The sequence below is a fragment of the Bombina bombina genome, chromosome 4 (assembly GCF_027579735.1).
Source record: "Bombina bombina isolate aBomBom1 chromosome 4, aBomBom1.pri, whole genome shotgun sequence".
NCBI classification, from domain to species: Eukaryota; Metazoa; Chordata; class Amphibia; order Anura; family Bombinatoridae; genus Bombina; species Bombina bombina.
Genome location: NC_069502.1, coordinates 864286586 through 864304018, shown reverse-complemented (window position 1 = coordinate 864304018; position 17433 = coordinate 864286586). Strand labels below are relative to the sequence as shown.

At 38.6% G+C, this 17433-nt stretch overlaps 1 protein-coding gene across 2 annotated transcripts in view; it reads left to right on the top strand.

The window, feature by feature from the left end:
* Positions 1–14674, top strand: part of LOC128655663 (gastrula zinc finger protein XlCGF17.1-like) — a 45269-nt gene extending 30595 nt beyond the window's left edge. For both annotated transcript variants that reach the window (XM_053709245.1, XM_053709246.1), the window contains one exon: positions 13735–14674. In XM_053709245.1, coding sequence (XP_053565220.1) covers positions 13735–14399 — 665 coding nt within the window. In that variant the 3' untranslated portion in view covers positions 14400–14674. The remainder of the gene's footprint in view (positions 1–13734) is intronic.
* The last annotated feature ends 2759 nt before the right edge of the window (positions 14675–17433 follow it).

Sequence of the window (17433 nt, the reverse complement as noted above, 5' to 3'; positions counted from 1 at the left end):
TCCTTCCTCGAGTGGTGGCTCGAACCTAGCAGGTTCAATTTCAAAGGGATGGGAAAACAGCACCACTGTAATAGTGCACGGTATTGGGGTTTAACTGCAGTAACCCTTTCTTCATCCAATAGTACACAATACACCAGCACTATGTCATATAATGAAAATCTTTATTATAGACACATTAAAACCAGCAACGTTTCGGGGATTAAACCCTTAGTCATGCTATCTGTTACATACAAATATTTTCTGTCTTTTAAACACAATCTTTTTTGCGCCAAACATTTCTAGGTGGAACCTTAGCCCCATCTAGTGGCCACTCATTTGTATTACATTAAAAGAAACTTATGTAACAAGTTTAAAACAATGTACACCATTTGTTACAGAATTGCAGAAAGACAATGTTTTAGAAAAAAACTTTTTTTGTTCATTGCATATTTTGTTTACAACAATACTTTCTTATTGAAGCCCACCTTTTTTTTTTTTTTTTTTTTTAAAAATCATTGTTAGAGAACACCCACAACACATTGTGTAATATTTCAAAAGGCTATTTATTATAGTGATTTTCTTTCAACCCCAACTATTTACTATGGGGATCCAACCTCAGCCCTTTCAATTAAAGCTAATCTTAACCCATCTTTAAAAGAAGCAGGATAAATCAAAGTCTCGGTTTAGACCCTTTGGTGCAAGTGTCTCCATTTTGTGGATCCACCACATTTCTCTTTGCTTCAAAAGTCTTTCTCTATCTGCCCCATTTCTAGGTAATTTTATTTGTTCAATGATTTGCCATCTGAGCTGACTTATGCCATGCCCTTGTTCTATAAAATGCTTGGATAATGGGGCTTCAATGTTTCCTCTCCTAATGTTAGAGAGATGTTGTGTCATACGCTCTCTAACCTTTTGCGTTGTTTCCCCCAAATAGAACAAAGAGCACAGACATTTAATTAGATATACTACGTATGTACTCTCACAAGTGTAAAAGCCTTCTTTATTGTACCTCTTTCCACTATGAGGGTGAAAAAAGTGTAGACCTTTAATTATGGAGCTACAGCTCATGCATCCCAAGCAGGGGTAACTCCCTTTTCTTTTACTTCCTATGTATGCTTGTTTACTACCCTTGCTTGGACCTATATCTGTCTTAACTAGGGTTGCACCGATACCATTTTTTTAAGACTGAGTACAAGTACCGATACTTTTTTTCAAACACTCACCGATACCAATTACCGATACTTTTTTATGTCATGACAGTTTATCTAGCACATGTAATGATTTAAGATCACTTCTTTATAATTATAAACTGTATCTGAAAAGACATTTTGAAATAATAAAACAGATTTCTCCAACATTGGTGTGTCCGGTCCACGGCGTCATCCTTACTTGTGGGATATCTCTTCCCCAACAGGAAATGGCAAAGAGTCCCAGCAAAGCTGGCCATATAGTCCCTCCTAGGCTCCGCCCACCCCAGTCATTCTCTTTGCCGTTGCACAGGCAACATCTCCACGGAGATGGTTAAGAGTTTTTTGGTGTTTAAATGTAGTTTTTATTCTTCTATCAAGTGTTTGTTATTTTAAAATAGTGCTGGTATGTACTATTTACTCTGAAACAGAAAAGGATGAAGATTTCTGTTTGTGAGAGGAAGATGATTTTAGCAGACAGTAACTAAAATCGATTGCTGTTTCCACATAGGACTGTTGAGATGAAGTAACTTCAGTTGGGGGAAACAGTTAGCAGACTTTTCTGCTTAAGGTATGACTAGCCATATTTCTAACAAGACCATGTAATGCTGGAAGGCTGTCATTTCCCCTCATGGGGACCGGTAAGCCATTTTCTTAGTCAAACAAACAGAATAAAGGGCTTAATATGGGCTATAAAACTGGTAGACACTTTTATGGGCTAAATCGATTGCTTTATTTGGGCATTTTATTCATATTTATGCTGACAATTCGCATTTATAAACTTGGGGAACGTTTATTAAACGGCAGGCACTATGTTAGACACCTTTTCCAGTCAGGGGGCCTTCCTAGTTGTAGACTGAGCCTCATTTTCGCGCCATTACTGCGCAGTTGTTTTTTGAGAGCAGGGCATGCAGATGCATGTGTGAGGATCTGAAATTTGCTGGAAAAGCTTCTAGAAGGCGTCAATTGGTATCGTATTCCCCTCTGGGCTTGGTTGGGTCTCAGCAAAGGCTATAGCTGGGACTGTATAGGGGTTAAATTTGTAAACGGCTCCGGTTCCGTTATTTTAAGGGTTAAAGCTCTGAAAATTGGTGTGCAATACTCTTAATGCTTTAAGACACTGTGGTGAAATTTTGGTAATTTTTGAACAATTCCTTCATACTTTTTCACATATTCAGTAATAAAGTGTTTTCTGTTTAAAATTTAAAGAGACAGTAACGGTTTTGTTTTAAAACGTTTTTTGTACTTTGTTGACAAGTTTAAACCTGTTTAACATGTCTGTGCCTTCGAATAAGCTATGTCCTATATGTATGAAAGCCAATGTGTCTCCCCATTTATATTTGTGATAATTGTGCCATAGCGTCCAAACAAAGTAAGGACAGTACCGCCACAGATAATGAAATTGCCCAAGATGATTCCTCAGATGAGGGGAGTAAACATGATACTACATCATCTCCTACTGTGTCTACACCAGTTTTGCCCACACAGGAGGCCCCTAGTACATCTAGTGCGCCAATGCTTATTACCATGCAACAATTAACGGCTGTAATGGATAACTCCATAGCAAATATTTTATCCAAAATTCCTACTTATCAGAGAAAGCGCGATTGCTCTGTTTTAAACACTGAAGAGCAGGAGGGCGCTGATGATAATTGTTCTGTCATACCCTCACACCAATCTGAAGGGGCCATGAGGGAGGTTTTGTCAGATGGGGAAATTTCAGATTCAGGAAAAATTTCTCAACAAGCTGAACCTGATGTTGTGACATTTAAATTTAAATTAGAACATCTCCGCGCACTGCTTAAGGAGGTGTTATCTACTCTGGATGATTGTGATAACTTGGTCATTCCAGAGAAATTATGCAAGATGGACAAGTTCCTAGAGGTTCCGGTGCACCCCGACGCTTTTCCTATACCCAAGCGGGTGGCGGACATAGTAATAATAATTTCTATATTTAAGAAATTATTTCCTATGGTCGACCCCAGAAAGGACTTATGGCAGACAGTCCCTAAGGTCGAGGGGGCAGTTTCTACTCTAAACAAACGCACTACTATTCCTATCGAAGATAGTTGTGCTTTCAAAGATCCTATGGATAAAAAATTGGAGGGTTTGCTTAAAAAGATTTTTGTACAGCAAGGTTACCTTCTACAACCCATTTCGTGCATTGTTCCTGTCACTACAGCAGCGTGGTTCTGGTTCGAGGAACTAGAAAACTCGCTTAGTAGAGAGACTCCATATGAGGAGGTTATGGACAGAGTTCACGCACTTAAGTTGGCTAACTCTTTTATTTTAGATGCCGCTTTGCAATTAGCTAGATTAGCGGCGAAAAATTCAGGGTTTGCTATCGTGGCGCGCAGAGCGCTTTGGCTAAAGTCTTGGTCAGCGGATGTGTCATCCAAGACAAAATTGCTTAACATCCCTTTCAAAGGTAAAACTCTATTTGGACCAGAATTGAAAGAGATTATTTCAGACATCACTGGGGGAAAGGGCCACGCCCTTCCACAAGATAGGCCTTTCAAGGCCAAAAATAAGTCTAATTTTCGTTCCTTTCGCAATTTCAGGAACGGACCGGCCTCTAATTCTGCATCCTCTAAGCAAGAGGGTAATGCCTCACAACCCAAACCAGCCTGGAAACCGATGCAAGGCTGGAACAAGGGTAAGCAGGCCAAGAAGCCTGCCGCTGCTAACAAAACAGCATGAAGGAGTAGCCCTCGATCCGGGACCGGATCTAGTGGGGGGCAGACTCTCTCTCTTTGCTCAGGCTTGGGCAAGAGATGTTCAGGATCCCTGGGCGCTAGAAATAGTTTCTCAGGGTTATCTCCTGGAATTCAGGGAACTACCCCCAAGGGGAAGGTTCCACATGTCTCACTTATCCTCAAACCAAATAAAGAGACAGGCGTTCTTACATTGTGTAGAAGACCTGTTAAAGATAGGAGTGATACACCCAGTTCCAATAAAGGAACAAGGAATGGGATTTTATTCCAATCTGTTCGTAGTTCCCAAAAAAGAGGGAACTTTCAGACCAATTTTGGATTTGAAGATCCTAAACAAATTTCTCAGGGTACCATCGTTCAAGATGGAAACCATTCGAACGATTCTACCCACTATCCAGGAAAGTCAATTTATGACTACCGTGGATCTAAAGGATGCGTACCTACATATTCCTATCCACAAAGAACATCATCAGTTCCTAAGGTTCGCTTTTCTGGACAAGCATTACCAGTTTGTGGCCCTCCCATTCGGGTTAGCCACTGCTCCAAGGATTTTCACAAAGGTACTAGGGTCCCTTCTAGCGGTTCTAAGACCGAGGGGCATTGCAGTAGTACCTTACTTGGACGACATTCTAATACAAGCGTCGTCCCTGTCAAAAGCAAAGGCTCATACAAACATCGTTCTGGCCTTTCTCAGATCACACGGATGGAAGGTGAACATAGAAAAAAGTTCTCTGTCTCCGTCGACAAGAGTTCCCTTCTTGGGAACAATAATAGATTCCTTAGAAATGAGGATTTTTCTGACAGAGGTCAGAAAGTCAAAACTTCTAAGCTCTTGTCAAGTTCTTCATTCTGTTCCTCGTCCTTCCATAGCGCAGTGCATGGAAGTAGTAGGGTTGATGGTTGCAGCAATGGACATAGTTCCTTTTGCACGAATTCATCTAAGACCATTACAACTGTGCATGCTCAAACAGTGGAATGGGGACTATACAGACTTGTCTCCAATGATTCAAGTAGATCAGAAGACCAGAGATTCACTCCGTTGGTGGCTGACCCTGGACCATCTGTCCCAGGGAATGAGCTTCCGCAGACCAGAGTGGGTCATTGTCACGACCGACGCCAGTCTAGTGGGCTGGGGCGCGGTCTGGGAATCCCTGAAAGCTCAGGGCCTATGGTCTCGGGAAGAGTCTCTTCTCCCGATAAACATTCTGGAACTGAGAGCGATATTCAATGCTCTCAGGGCTTGGCCTCAACTAGCAAAGGCCAGATTCATAAGGTTCCAATCAGACAACATGACGACCGTTGCGTATATCAATCATCAGGGGGGAACAAGGAGTTCCCTGGCGATGAAAGAAGTGACCAAAATAATACAATGGACGGAGGATCACTCCTGCCACCTGTCTGCGATCCACATCCCAGGTGTGGAAAACTGGGAGGCGGATTTTCTGAGTCGTCAGACATTCCATCCGGGGGAGTGGGAACTCCATCCGGAGATCTTTGCCCAAATAACTCAATTATGGGGCATTCCAGACATGGATCTGATGGCGTCTCGTCAGAACTTCAAGGTTCCTTGCTACGGGTCCAGATCCAGGGATCCCAAGGCGACTCTAGTAGATGCACTAGTAGCACCTTGGACCTTCAACCTAGCTTATGTATTTCCACCGTTTCCTCTCATTCCCAGGCTGGTAGCCAGGATCAATCAGGAGAGGGCCTTGGTGATCTTGATAGCTCCTGCGTGGCCACGCAGGACTTGGTATGCAGAACTGGTGAATATGTCATCGGTTCCACCATGGAAGCTACCTTTGAGACAGGACCTTCTTGTTCAGGGTCCATTCGAACATCCAAATCTGGTCTCCCTCCAGCTGACGGCTTGGAGATTGAACGCTTGATTCTATCGAAGTGTGGGTTTTTCATATTCTGTGATAGATACTCTGGTTCAGGCCAGAAAACCGGTAATTAGAAAGATTTACCATAAAATATGGAAAAGATATATCTGTTGGTGTGAATCCAAAGAATTCCCATGGAATAAGATAAAAATTCCTAAGATTCTCTCCTTTCTACAAGAAGGTTTGGAGAAAGGATTATCTGCAAGTTCTCTAAAGGGACAGATCTCTGCTTTATCTGTCTTACTACACAAAAGACTGGCAGCTGTGCCAGATGTTCAAGCATTTGTTCAGGCTCTGGTTAGGATCAAGCCTGTTTACAGACCTTTGACTCCTCCCTGGAGTCTAAATCTAGTTCTTTCAGTTCTTCAAGGGGTTCCGTTTGAACCTTTACATTCCATAGATATTAAGTTACTATCTTGGAAAGTTTTGTTTTTGGTTGCAATTTCTTCTGCTAGAAGAGTTTCAGAGTTATCTGCTCTGCAGTGTTCTCCGCCCTATCTGGTGTTCCATGCAGATAAGGTGGTTTTGCGTACTAAGCCTGGTTTTATTCCTAAGGTTGTTTCTAACAAAAATATTAACCAGGAGATAGTTGTACCTTCTTTATGTCCGAATCCAGTTTCAAAGAAGGAACGTTTGTTACACAATTTGGACGTAGTCCGTGCTCTAAAATTCTATTTAGAGGCTACAAAAGATTTCAGACAAACATCTTCCTTGTTTGTTGTTTATTCTGGTAAAAGGAGAGGTCAAAAAGCGACTTCTACCTCTCTTTCCTTTTGGCTTAAAAGCATCATCCGATTGGCTTATGAGACTGCCGGACGGCAGCCTCCTGAAAGAATCACAGCTCACTCCACTAGGGCTGTGGCTTCCACATGGGCCTTCAAGAACGAGGCTTCTGTTGACCAGATATGTAAGGCAGCGACTTGGTCTTCACTGCACACTTTTGCCAAATTTTACAAATTTGATACTTTTGCTTCTTCGGAGGCTATTTTTGGGAGAAAGGTTTTGCAAGCTGTGGTGCCTTCCGTTTAGGTAACCTGATTTGCTCCCTCCCTTCATCCGTGTCCTAAAGCTTTGGTATTGGTTCCCACAAGTAAGGATGACGCCGTGGACCGGACACACCAATGTTGGAGAAAACAGAATTTATGCTTACCTGATAAATTACTTTCTCCAACGGTGTGTCCGGTCCACGGCCCGCCCTGGTTTTTTAATCAGGTCTGATGAATTATTTTCTCTGTGAAAAGAAAGCAAAGACAGGCGCAGCCCAATTCAAGTGTATTATTCTTTAATTCAGTGTAAGTGCACACATACAAATGGCTACTTACAAGAGGCACAAATAAAATCTGCATATAAAGGTATCTTTACATCCAAACTGTGTTATGATATAACATACAGCTATGAAACAAACTCTACGCGTTTCGTCTGAGGACGCCCAGACTTTCTCAAGAGATGAAAAATTAGAAGTGTTGCAAGCATGGTGCCTACCGGCTTTATAAAAGGGACCATTAATTGCATGATTAGTTACCAGCCAGTCAGAGTGTGGTGATACTGATTGGCAGGTGAGCTTGTTAAAGCTTTGCATTATTGTATGTTTGAAAAACATATAGGATTTGTTCAGTGTTACCACCTTGAATGCTATAGTAAACATTAAAATATGAACATAGATAAGAAAATAGACAATAAACTTTATGTTAAAAAACCTTGTTTGTTAGAAACTAGAAAGAACCTTAAAAACAATTTGTAGTTGTATACACTAAAATTAAAAATCTGATATTGTGTTTTTTTAAAAAGAAAAATTAAGAATTATTTTCTCTAACTACAGTCACCACGGTACCATATGGTTTCTCCTATATATATTTCCTCCTGTCCGTCGGTCGAATGACTGGGGTGGGCGGAGCCTAGGAGGGACTATATGGCCAGCTTTGCTGGGACTCTTTGCCATTTCCTGTTGGGGAAGAGATATCCCACAAGTAAGGATGACGCCGTGGACCGGACACACCGTTGGAGAAAGTAATTTATCAGGTAAGCATAAATTCTGTTTTATGTGCTTGTGGTCACAAAGTTTACAGAACATGTTTATAAATAAAAATATTACAATAACATGTTAATAATAACAACAATAAATAACAGCTGCAGCAGGTAGGGCTGGAAAGCTACAATTTAAAGGGGGGATTACTGGATGCAATTGGGTTGTAGGGTGCCTATATAACTCATAAATCTAACATTTGTACTTAATACAAAGTAATATAATTTAATTCTGAAAATAATATTGAGGAAGGAGTATCCCAATAATCCTCTTTGAGAAAAATGGGGGATTTGCATTCTACTGACTCAGTCCAGCCCTGGCTAAGGTTGTTCCTCAGAGTACAGTATGTTTTGAGCATAATTGTGCAAGAGGAGAACTAGTAGTATAACAGGCAATCTAGCAATTAGAATATTTTTTCAAAAGTTAGTGGAAAGTTCTTATTAAGGAACAGAAGCATCTCTGCATGTTCAGCTACAAGTCTGTTTCTGCTAACAGCAAGGACGTTTGACGCTAAGCTGAACAGTCTTTCACTTTTCACACTACTGCATGGGTTAGAAAGATATTTTTGGGCCATTAAATGTCAGTTTATTAACTGCCCAGTACTTCAGGGGTTTGTCTGAATGACTGCTCTGTTGTACAATAATACAAATAACAGCAATTTGTATTGGCAGAACAATTTTTAGTTAAGTCTCCACTCGAGCTTAAAATGAAATGGGAACATGCAGTTTGAAAAATGCCACAAGATGGCATATGGGTAGGAATTGGAGGTATTTGTTTAAGTATCGGTGCATTTGCACGAGTACAAGTACTCATGCAAATACTTGGTATCGGTGCAATCCTAGTCTTAACCAAATGGTCCTGTATACTTTTAACCCGCCTAAAGGCCATAAGTGGGGGTTCCTGGAACAATTTAATTTCTGGGTTACAGTTTTTTAATACATGCCAATTTTTATTAATCACCCGTGTGATGTCATTACTTTGAGGGCTGTACTGGGATACAAAAACCATCCTATCATTTTTATTATTTTTATCTTCCTTTTGTGTGGGGTTTTGAATCTCTTTCATTTTTTTATTAATGAGATTTAATGGATAACCTCTCTTTAAGAACTTTCTTTTCATTTGTTTTAGTCTCAACTCCCTATCTGTGTCATCACTTGCTATCCTCTGTACTCTTAGTAGCTGGCTTTTTGGTCGGGAGTCAATTAACTTCTTGGGGTGAAAACTATCATATTTTAATAATGTGTTTTTATCTGTTTCATTTGAAAACAAATCAAATTTGAACCCATTAGCCCCTTTAGTTATCCTAGTGTCTAAAAAGGTAACTGACTCTTCACTATCTGTGATGGTAAATTGCAGATCCCTCACTTCAGAGTTAAGTTCCACGACAAATTTCTCCAGGGTTCCAACGTCGCCACACCACACGCCAAACACATCATAGATGTAGCGCCATCACACTGCTCCATAGCTTTTAAACAGATGGTTCTCATAGACCATTCTCTCTTCAAATTCATTCATATATAGGTTGGCGTATGATGGGGCAACGTTAGAACCCATGGCTGTACCTTTCACCTGAATAAACCACTCTTCCTGAAAAAGGAAATAATTCCAATACAAAATTAGACAAAGTAATTTTTCAACAAATAGACATTGCTCCTCTGTATATCTACCACTCACCATGAGTGTTTTATTTATGATGGCAACCCCAGTTTCATGCTTAATAGAGGTGTACAAGCTTTTCACATCCTTGGTGAATAGTAGATATCTGCCAGATGGGAATTCCAACTCTGGCTCTGTCTAAAAAATGGCCTGTGTCTCTCAAATAACTTGCCATTTTAATAACTTCTGGTTGTAACAGTTTATCAATGAACCTAGAGATGTTTGTATAGACAGAATCAACACTAGAGACTATGGGTCTCCCTGGCGGTTTATTGAGATCTTTATGCACTTTAGGGACAGTATAGAAAATTGGGGTTCTAGGTTTTTCGATGTATAAATAATCTGCTAGTTTTTTTTTATCTATAATACCAGACTTAATTGCTTGGTCAAGAATATATTTGACCTCTTTCTGTATCTTTTTTATAATGGATTAGATGAATTTTTTTATAAGTCAAAGGGCCATATAGTTGTGCTCTTATTTCATTAACATAGTAGCTTTTGTCCATTACTATGGTTGCTCCGCCCTTGTCTGCCCCTTTAAGAACGATATAATTTATTTTCAATGATTTTAGTGCTTGGTTATCACTTTTAGTGAAATTTCCCCCTTTCATTTTCCTTTTTATCTGTTGTATTCTTGCCCTATCCTTTTTTTTTTTTTGGCAAATTATTGAACAAATAAAATTACCTAGAAATGGGGCAGATAGAGAGAGACTTTTGAAGCAAAGAGAAATGTGGTGGGTCCACAAAATGGAGACACTGGCACCAAAGGGTCTAAACGAAGACTTTGATTTATCCTGCTTCTTTTAAAGATGGGTTAAGATTAGCTTTAATTGAAAGGGCTGAGGTTGGATCCCCATAATAAATAGTTGGGGTTGAAAGAAAATCAATATAATTAATCAGAGCCTTTTGAAATATTACACAATGTGTTGTGGGTGTTCTGTAACTATGATTTTTTTAAAAACAAAAGGTGGGCTTCAATAAGAAAGTATTGTTGTAAACAAAATATGCAATGAACAAAAAAAGTTTTTTTCTAAAACATTGTCTTTCTGCAATTCTGTAACAAATGGTGTACATTGTTTTAAACTTGTTACATAAGTTTCTTTTAATGTAATAGAAATGAGTGGCCACTAGATGGGGCTAAGGTTCCACCTAGGAATGTTTGGCGCGAAAAGATTGTTTTTAAAAGACAGAAAATATTTGTATGTAACAGATAGCATGACTAAGGGGTTAATCCCTGAAACGTCGCTGGTTTTAATGGGTCTATAATAAAGATTTTCATTATATGACTTATAGTGCTGTCGAACCTAGCAGGAGCAGGCGTCAGTGATACTGATTGCTCCGTTACGGCCGTGTAGATCGTGGTTCCTGTTTTGGTGGGGATGTCGTCTTCTCCATGAGGGTTACCTTGTCGCAAGGATCTGCTGGTACAAGGCCCCTTTGGTTCATCAAATCTTATTTATCTGAGGCGGACTGCGAGAGTCTTTGCCAAAAGAGGGTTTTTTGAGAGGTTTTGGTCCTCTCCTTCAAGAGCGTAGCCGGTTCCTTATCATCTATCATGAGGTGTGGAGGAACCCCTTCTTCTGTGAAGAGCGTGGTTCGCCCTGGCACACTATTCAAGTCTGCCAGGAATTTTTCCTTTCTCCAGGAGGGTCTGGAGAAGGGCCTCTTAGATCGTTCCTTGTTTGGACAGTTGTAGCCCTGTCTGTGTTTACTGCACTAGAGACTCATTGAGCTTCCAGACGTACAGTTTTTTTGTTAAGACTCTGACTACGATCAGGCCTGTGGGTTGATCGGATGCTCCTCCTTGTTCTACTGTTTGGCATCGGACTACTTTTGTACCTATGCATAAGGTTGACTTTAAGCAGTTATCTTGGAAGATCCCTTCCATCTAACTATGGTTTCTGGGTGCAGAAATCTCTGAGATTGCAACCTTGCTATGCGACCCTGTTTATCTGGTGTCCCATGATAACAAGGTTGTTCTACGAACCTAGTTTGGACTTCCTATTACAGGTGTGTCATCGCAACTTCAATCAAGAAATTGTGGTTCTTTTCTTATGTTCTATTCCTTCTTCTCGAAGGAAAGTTTTTCTACATAATATGGAGTCGTGCCTTGAAGTTCTATCTTCAGGCTACATAGTAATTGACAGATTTTTTTCTCTGTTTGTTATCTATCTGGGAAGCTTAAGGGTCAGAAGGCGTCTTCGACTTCCTTATCTTTTAGTTGTGGAGTATCATCCGCTTGGCATATGTGACACCCTCTTAGGCCTTCTAAAATGAGGCCTTTATGGATCAGATTGGTAGGGTGGCTATATGTTCCTCCTTGCATTTATTTTCCTAAAACATTTTTAAAGAGTTTTTGCTTCTGTTGAAGCAGCCTTCGGGAGAAAGGGTTTTGCAGGCTGTAGTGCCCTCAGAAGGGGGCTGCCTCTCCTTTTTGCCCTCCCGTTAGCATTCAGTGTCCTCTAGAGCTTGAGTATAATTTCCCATAAGTAAGGAATGCAGCTGTGGACTCTCCCTGTATTAAGAAGGAAAACATAAATTATGGTTACTAGATAATTTCCTTTCCTTCTGTACAGGGAGAGTCCACAGCTCCCACCCGTTGTTCTCCGTTGGACGGCCCTACATTTTAACTTGTTCTTCTGGCACCCTTTTTCACCCTGATATTTCTCCTACTGTTCCTTGTTCCCTCAGCAGAGTGACTGGGGGATGAGGGAAGTGTGGGAGGTATTTAAATTTAAATCGTTTTTATTGAAAAGATATTTTTTTTTTAACAAGTACATACAAAATAAAGTTATTACATTTTCATTACATCTGAGATAAAGGCATTGTATCCATATCACTAGACAAATATTCTGTTTAGGTACCTTCATGGATATTCACTATTTCCATTATGAGCTGATACAAGTTAAATGGAAATCACACTGAGATGTATCAGTATTTACTCATAAAAGAGTAACAAATGTGGGAGGTATTTAAAGGGACACTGAACCCAAATTTTTTCTTTTGTGATTCAGATATAGCATGCAATTTTAAGCAACTTTCTAATTTACTCCTATCAATTTTTCTTCGTTCTCTTGCTATCTTTATTTGAAAAAGAAGACATCTAAGCTAAGGAGCTAGCCAATTTTTGGTTCAGGACCCCAGACAGCACTTGTTTATTGGTGGGTGAATTTATCCACCAATCAGCAAGAACAACCCAGGTTCAACGCCAAAAGTGGGCCGGCATCTAAACTTACATTCTTGCTTTTCAAATAAAGATACCAAGAGAATGAAGAAAATTTGATAATAGGTGTAAATTAGAAAGTTGCTTTAAAATTGGATGCTCTATCTGAATCACAATATAAAAAATTGGGTTCAGTGTCCCTTTAAACCTTTGGCTGGGGTGTCTTTGCCTGATCCTGGTGGCCAGGTTCAGTATTTCTATCAGTAAGGAATTCAGCTGTGGACTCTCCCTGTACAGAAGGAAAGGAAATTATCTAGTAAGTATAATTTATGTTTTTAGGGACATTTAGAATCAACAGTGAAAGGGACTATTTTTCACATTTTCAGTTTAGTTTTTATTGCATAATTTAATTTTGTATTTGTTATGGAAAGATACTATAACCAAGGAGTAAGAGGCTTCTTATTATGGACCTTTAAAGCAACAGTGTCCTAATTTTTTCCCCTTTAATTTGTTCCAAATGAACTTTTTAACCTGCTGGAGTGTATTAAATTGTTTACAAATAGCTTGTTTACATTTATTTCTGCAATTGAATTCCAGACCTTTACTGAAAATCTATATACTTGAGTATTAGCTACAGAAAAGCTGTGTAAACATAGTCGGCAGAAGAAATTACACTCTCAGTGGGGTTTAGAAGAGATAAGTAAAGAAATGTTAATTTTCAGTTTCAGTATTGGACTTTAGTATACAAACAGAGATAATATAAAGAAGCATCTGTGTATACAGAAAGTGACAAAACAAGGAGATCTGACTTTCCTGCAAGCTTAACCCTTTTTTATCGGGTTGTGGTTTCAAAGAACAAAACCAGCTATTTCATATACAAACATAAATCTAAAGAAGTAATTTTTCATTCATTTTATACTCTGCAGCTGATAACAAGTCTTTGGAAACACATTAAGGGGGGGAATTACAGTACACTGTCCCTTTAAGCCTTAGACTGGAGAATGTTGAAGGGCCATAGCTGATCCTATCCCCTTTAGAAGACACTAATTCAGAACAGTTAAAATATTCTCAAGATAAAATAATTATGTTGTTAATACATATTACTTGCATTGTATTTTTTTTTTTACAGGTGAAATAACAAACTGCAGTTATTCTAGTTATGGACAGATTGCAGATGCTTCTTTTAATCTTTTTCAAAATCAAATAACCCACGTGGGAAATATATGTTCTGAATGTGGAAAATGTTTTTCAAAGAAGTCACATCTTTATAGACATCAGAAAATTCATACAGGAGAGAAAGCATTTTTATGTTCTGAATGTGGGAAATGTTTTACCTGGAAGTCACAACTTTATAGACATCAGAAAATACATACAGAAGAAAAGGCATTTTCATGTTCTGAATGTGGGAAATGTTTTTCCAGGAAGTCACATCTTTATAGACATCAGAAAATTCATACAGAAGAAAAGGCATTTTCATGTTCTGAATGTGGGAAATGTTTTAATCAGAAATCAAATCTTACTGGTCATCTTAACATTCATACAAGACAGAAAATATTTTCTTGTTCTGAATGTGAGAAACATTTTTCTAGCAAATCAAATCTTAATAGACATCAGAAAACTCATACAGAACAGAGAGCATTTTCATGTTCTGAATGTGGGAAATGTTTTACTTTTAACTCAAATCTAATTAGCCATCTAAAAATCCACACAGGACAGAAAGCATTTTCATGTTCTGAATGTGGCAAATGTTTTGCGAGGAAATCGGCTCTTATTAGCCATCTGAAAATTCATTAGGAGAGAAAGCATTTTTATTTTCTGAATATGGGAAATATTTTACTTTTTAACTCAAATCTTATTAGGCATCTGAAAATCCACACAGGAGAGAAAACATTTTCATTTTCTGAAAGTGGGATCTTAAGAATCTGCAGCTCTATAACACTACATACTTACATACTAGTGAAACTAGTATGGTTTATCCTACTAGATATGCCATAACATATGCTGACATATGCTCTGATTCCACTCTACTGCTTTATGCAAGCAGTTGAAAATAAAGCACTAAAGTTCTATATATGGAGTGAGCGGTGGATATATTTGTGGGTTAGTTTGTGGATCATATATGCATTGCACTACATATACTGTACTGAATTGGTCCTGAAGATTGTAATTTCCTCTGTTGAACCTTAGTCCTTTTAGATGGACTTTCTTTCATGTAAGTGGCAAGAGTCCATGAGCTAGTGACGTATGGGATATACATTCCTACCAGGAATGTATATCACATTTTCTTCTGTGATAGGCGCTTCTAAGCATATTGAAGTCCAGTTCCTCTCAAAGTACAGTGTTTGTCTGAGCGATGTGAAGGGAGTATTGCCTAACGATGCCATGTTTTTACCTATGGGAAATCTATTCTAAGGCTTTCTGCAATCGGTGCAGAGATTCATCTCTGCCTCCCTTTGCAGATCGACATTATACTCCTCTACCATTGCTGATATGTTTCAGTACTGGTTTGGCTGTCTGCTATATGTGGATGGGTGTCTTCTGGTAAGTATATATCATTTTTTAAGACACTCTCAGCTATGTGTGGCACTTTATCTTATACAGTTTTAAATATATTTTGTATATATTTGCCATGAGTCAGGTCTGTGTATTTCCCTTTGCAGTCTATACAGTTTCAGCTTGGGAATTATGTTTTATTTATTTTTTTGCTTACCTGGGGTTCCAGTTATTTATAACTTGAAGTCTGTTTTTTTTTTTCAAGAAATTTTGCAGGCTTAGGCTCGTGATGACGCAGACTGTTACCTTTCTATTGCAATATTTTTGTCATATAAATTATAGTCGCACAGTCGCGTCTGCCGTGATACAAGTTACATAATTTCTTACGACTTTCTTTTCGCAAGTTTTTTTCGCGAGTCGGGTCATTTATCTTTGGAGCCAAAAGATTCTTGCTCTGCATTTGTGCCATTTTTGGCGCCTTAAATTTGTGATATAAGGCTCTCCCTCTTTTTGCTCTGCTCTCATTTGATCTTAGAGGGCTAGGTTGCTTGCTTTTGATTTTACTTTTGTATAAAAAAAATGATCATAAGCATTTTTTCCCATTCCTGAAACTGCTATGTTTTTTCTTTTTTGTTACATTTGGCAAGATGTCTCAGACTGATCCTGCCTGTGATGTTACTGTAGGAACTAAGTTGCTTGAACACAATTCTACCAAAACTAAGTGCGTATGTTGTAAATTAGCTGATCTTACTTCTTCAGCTCAAATATGTAGCACTTGTTATAAAAAGCTTTTACATGCTGATAATGTTTCTATACAAATACATCTACTGTTAAACCTTCACAGTCTAATGTACATGATATTCCTGTAGATATTAAAGATTATATTGCTGCAGCCATAGAGAAGACTATGAGTGCTATTCCGCCTTCAAATAAATGTAAACGGTCTCTCCTTTCTTCTCATAAATCTGATGAAGCCTGTATTGATCGTCGGCATACTAAAGTATCTTCTGCTGATGAGGATTTATCTGGTTCAGAGGATCCTACTTCAGAGTCTGAAATTGATAAATCAACCTTTCTTTTTAAGATTGAATATATTCGTTCTTTATTAAAGGAAGTATTGTTTACTTTGGGTATTGAGGAATCTAGTCCTCTTGATAACAAGAATAGCAAACTTTTGAATTCTGTTTTTAAAACTTCTGAGGTAACTCCTGAAGTTTTTCCTATTCCAGATGCTATCTCTCATATTAATACTAAGGAATGGTCTAAACTTGGTGCTTCTTTTAACCCTTCTTCTAGGTTTAAAAAGTTATATCCTTTACCTGTGGCTAAGTTAGAGTTTTGGGGAAAAGGTTGATGGGGCTATTTCTACTTTGGCCAAAAGTACTACTATTCCTATAGAAGATAGTACTTTAGATAGGGGAATTGAATCTTATCTTAGAAAAGCATATTTACATACTGGCTATTCTTATACCTGCCATTTCTATGACTGATGTTGCTGCTGCTTAAACTTTTTGGTTGGACAGTTTAGCTCAACAGTTAATAGATCCTGAATTATCCAGCGTTGTTCTTTTACTTCAACATGCTGATCATTTAATTTTTCATTTGTAATACTATATTTAATGTCATTAAGATTGATATTAAATATATGTCTTTAGCTATTCTTGCTAGAAGAGCTTTATGGCTTAAATATTGGAATGTTGATATGGTGTCTAAATCTAGATTATTATCTTTATCATTTCATGGTAGTAATTTATTTGGTTCTCAAATGGATTCTATTATCTCCACTATCACCGGGGGGAAAGGGAGTTTTTCTGCCCCAGGATAAGAAATCTTAGGGTAAGTTTAAAGCTCCCAATCATTTTCGTTCCTTTCGTCAGAATAGAGAACAAAAAACCTCTCCTTCCCCCCTAAGGTCTCTGGCTCTAATTGGAGACCATCTCCGAATTGGAATTAATCCAAGCCTTTCAAAAAAGCTAATCCAGCCCCTAAGAATACATGAAGGTGCAGACCTCAAACCAGTTCAATTGGTGGGGCAGATTGAAATTATTTCAACACATTTGGACAGTCTCTGTTCAAAACCAGTGGATTCAGAATTTTATATATTCAGAATATAATATAAGGGTAACGAATAGATTTCAGAATAAGACCTCCCATGGTAAGATTCTTTCTCATGTTCCAACAAACCCTTTAAAGGCTCAGGCTTTTCGGAAATGCGTTTTAGACCTGGAGCTTTCAGGGGTGATTATTCCAGTTCCTCTGCCGGAACAGGGTTTGGGTTTTTAATCAAATCTATTCATTGTCCCAAAGAAAAAAGGTTAGTTTAGACCAATTCTGT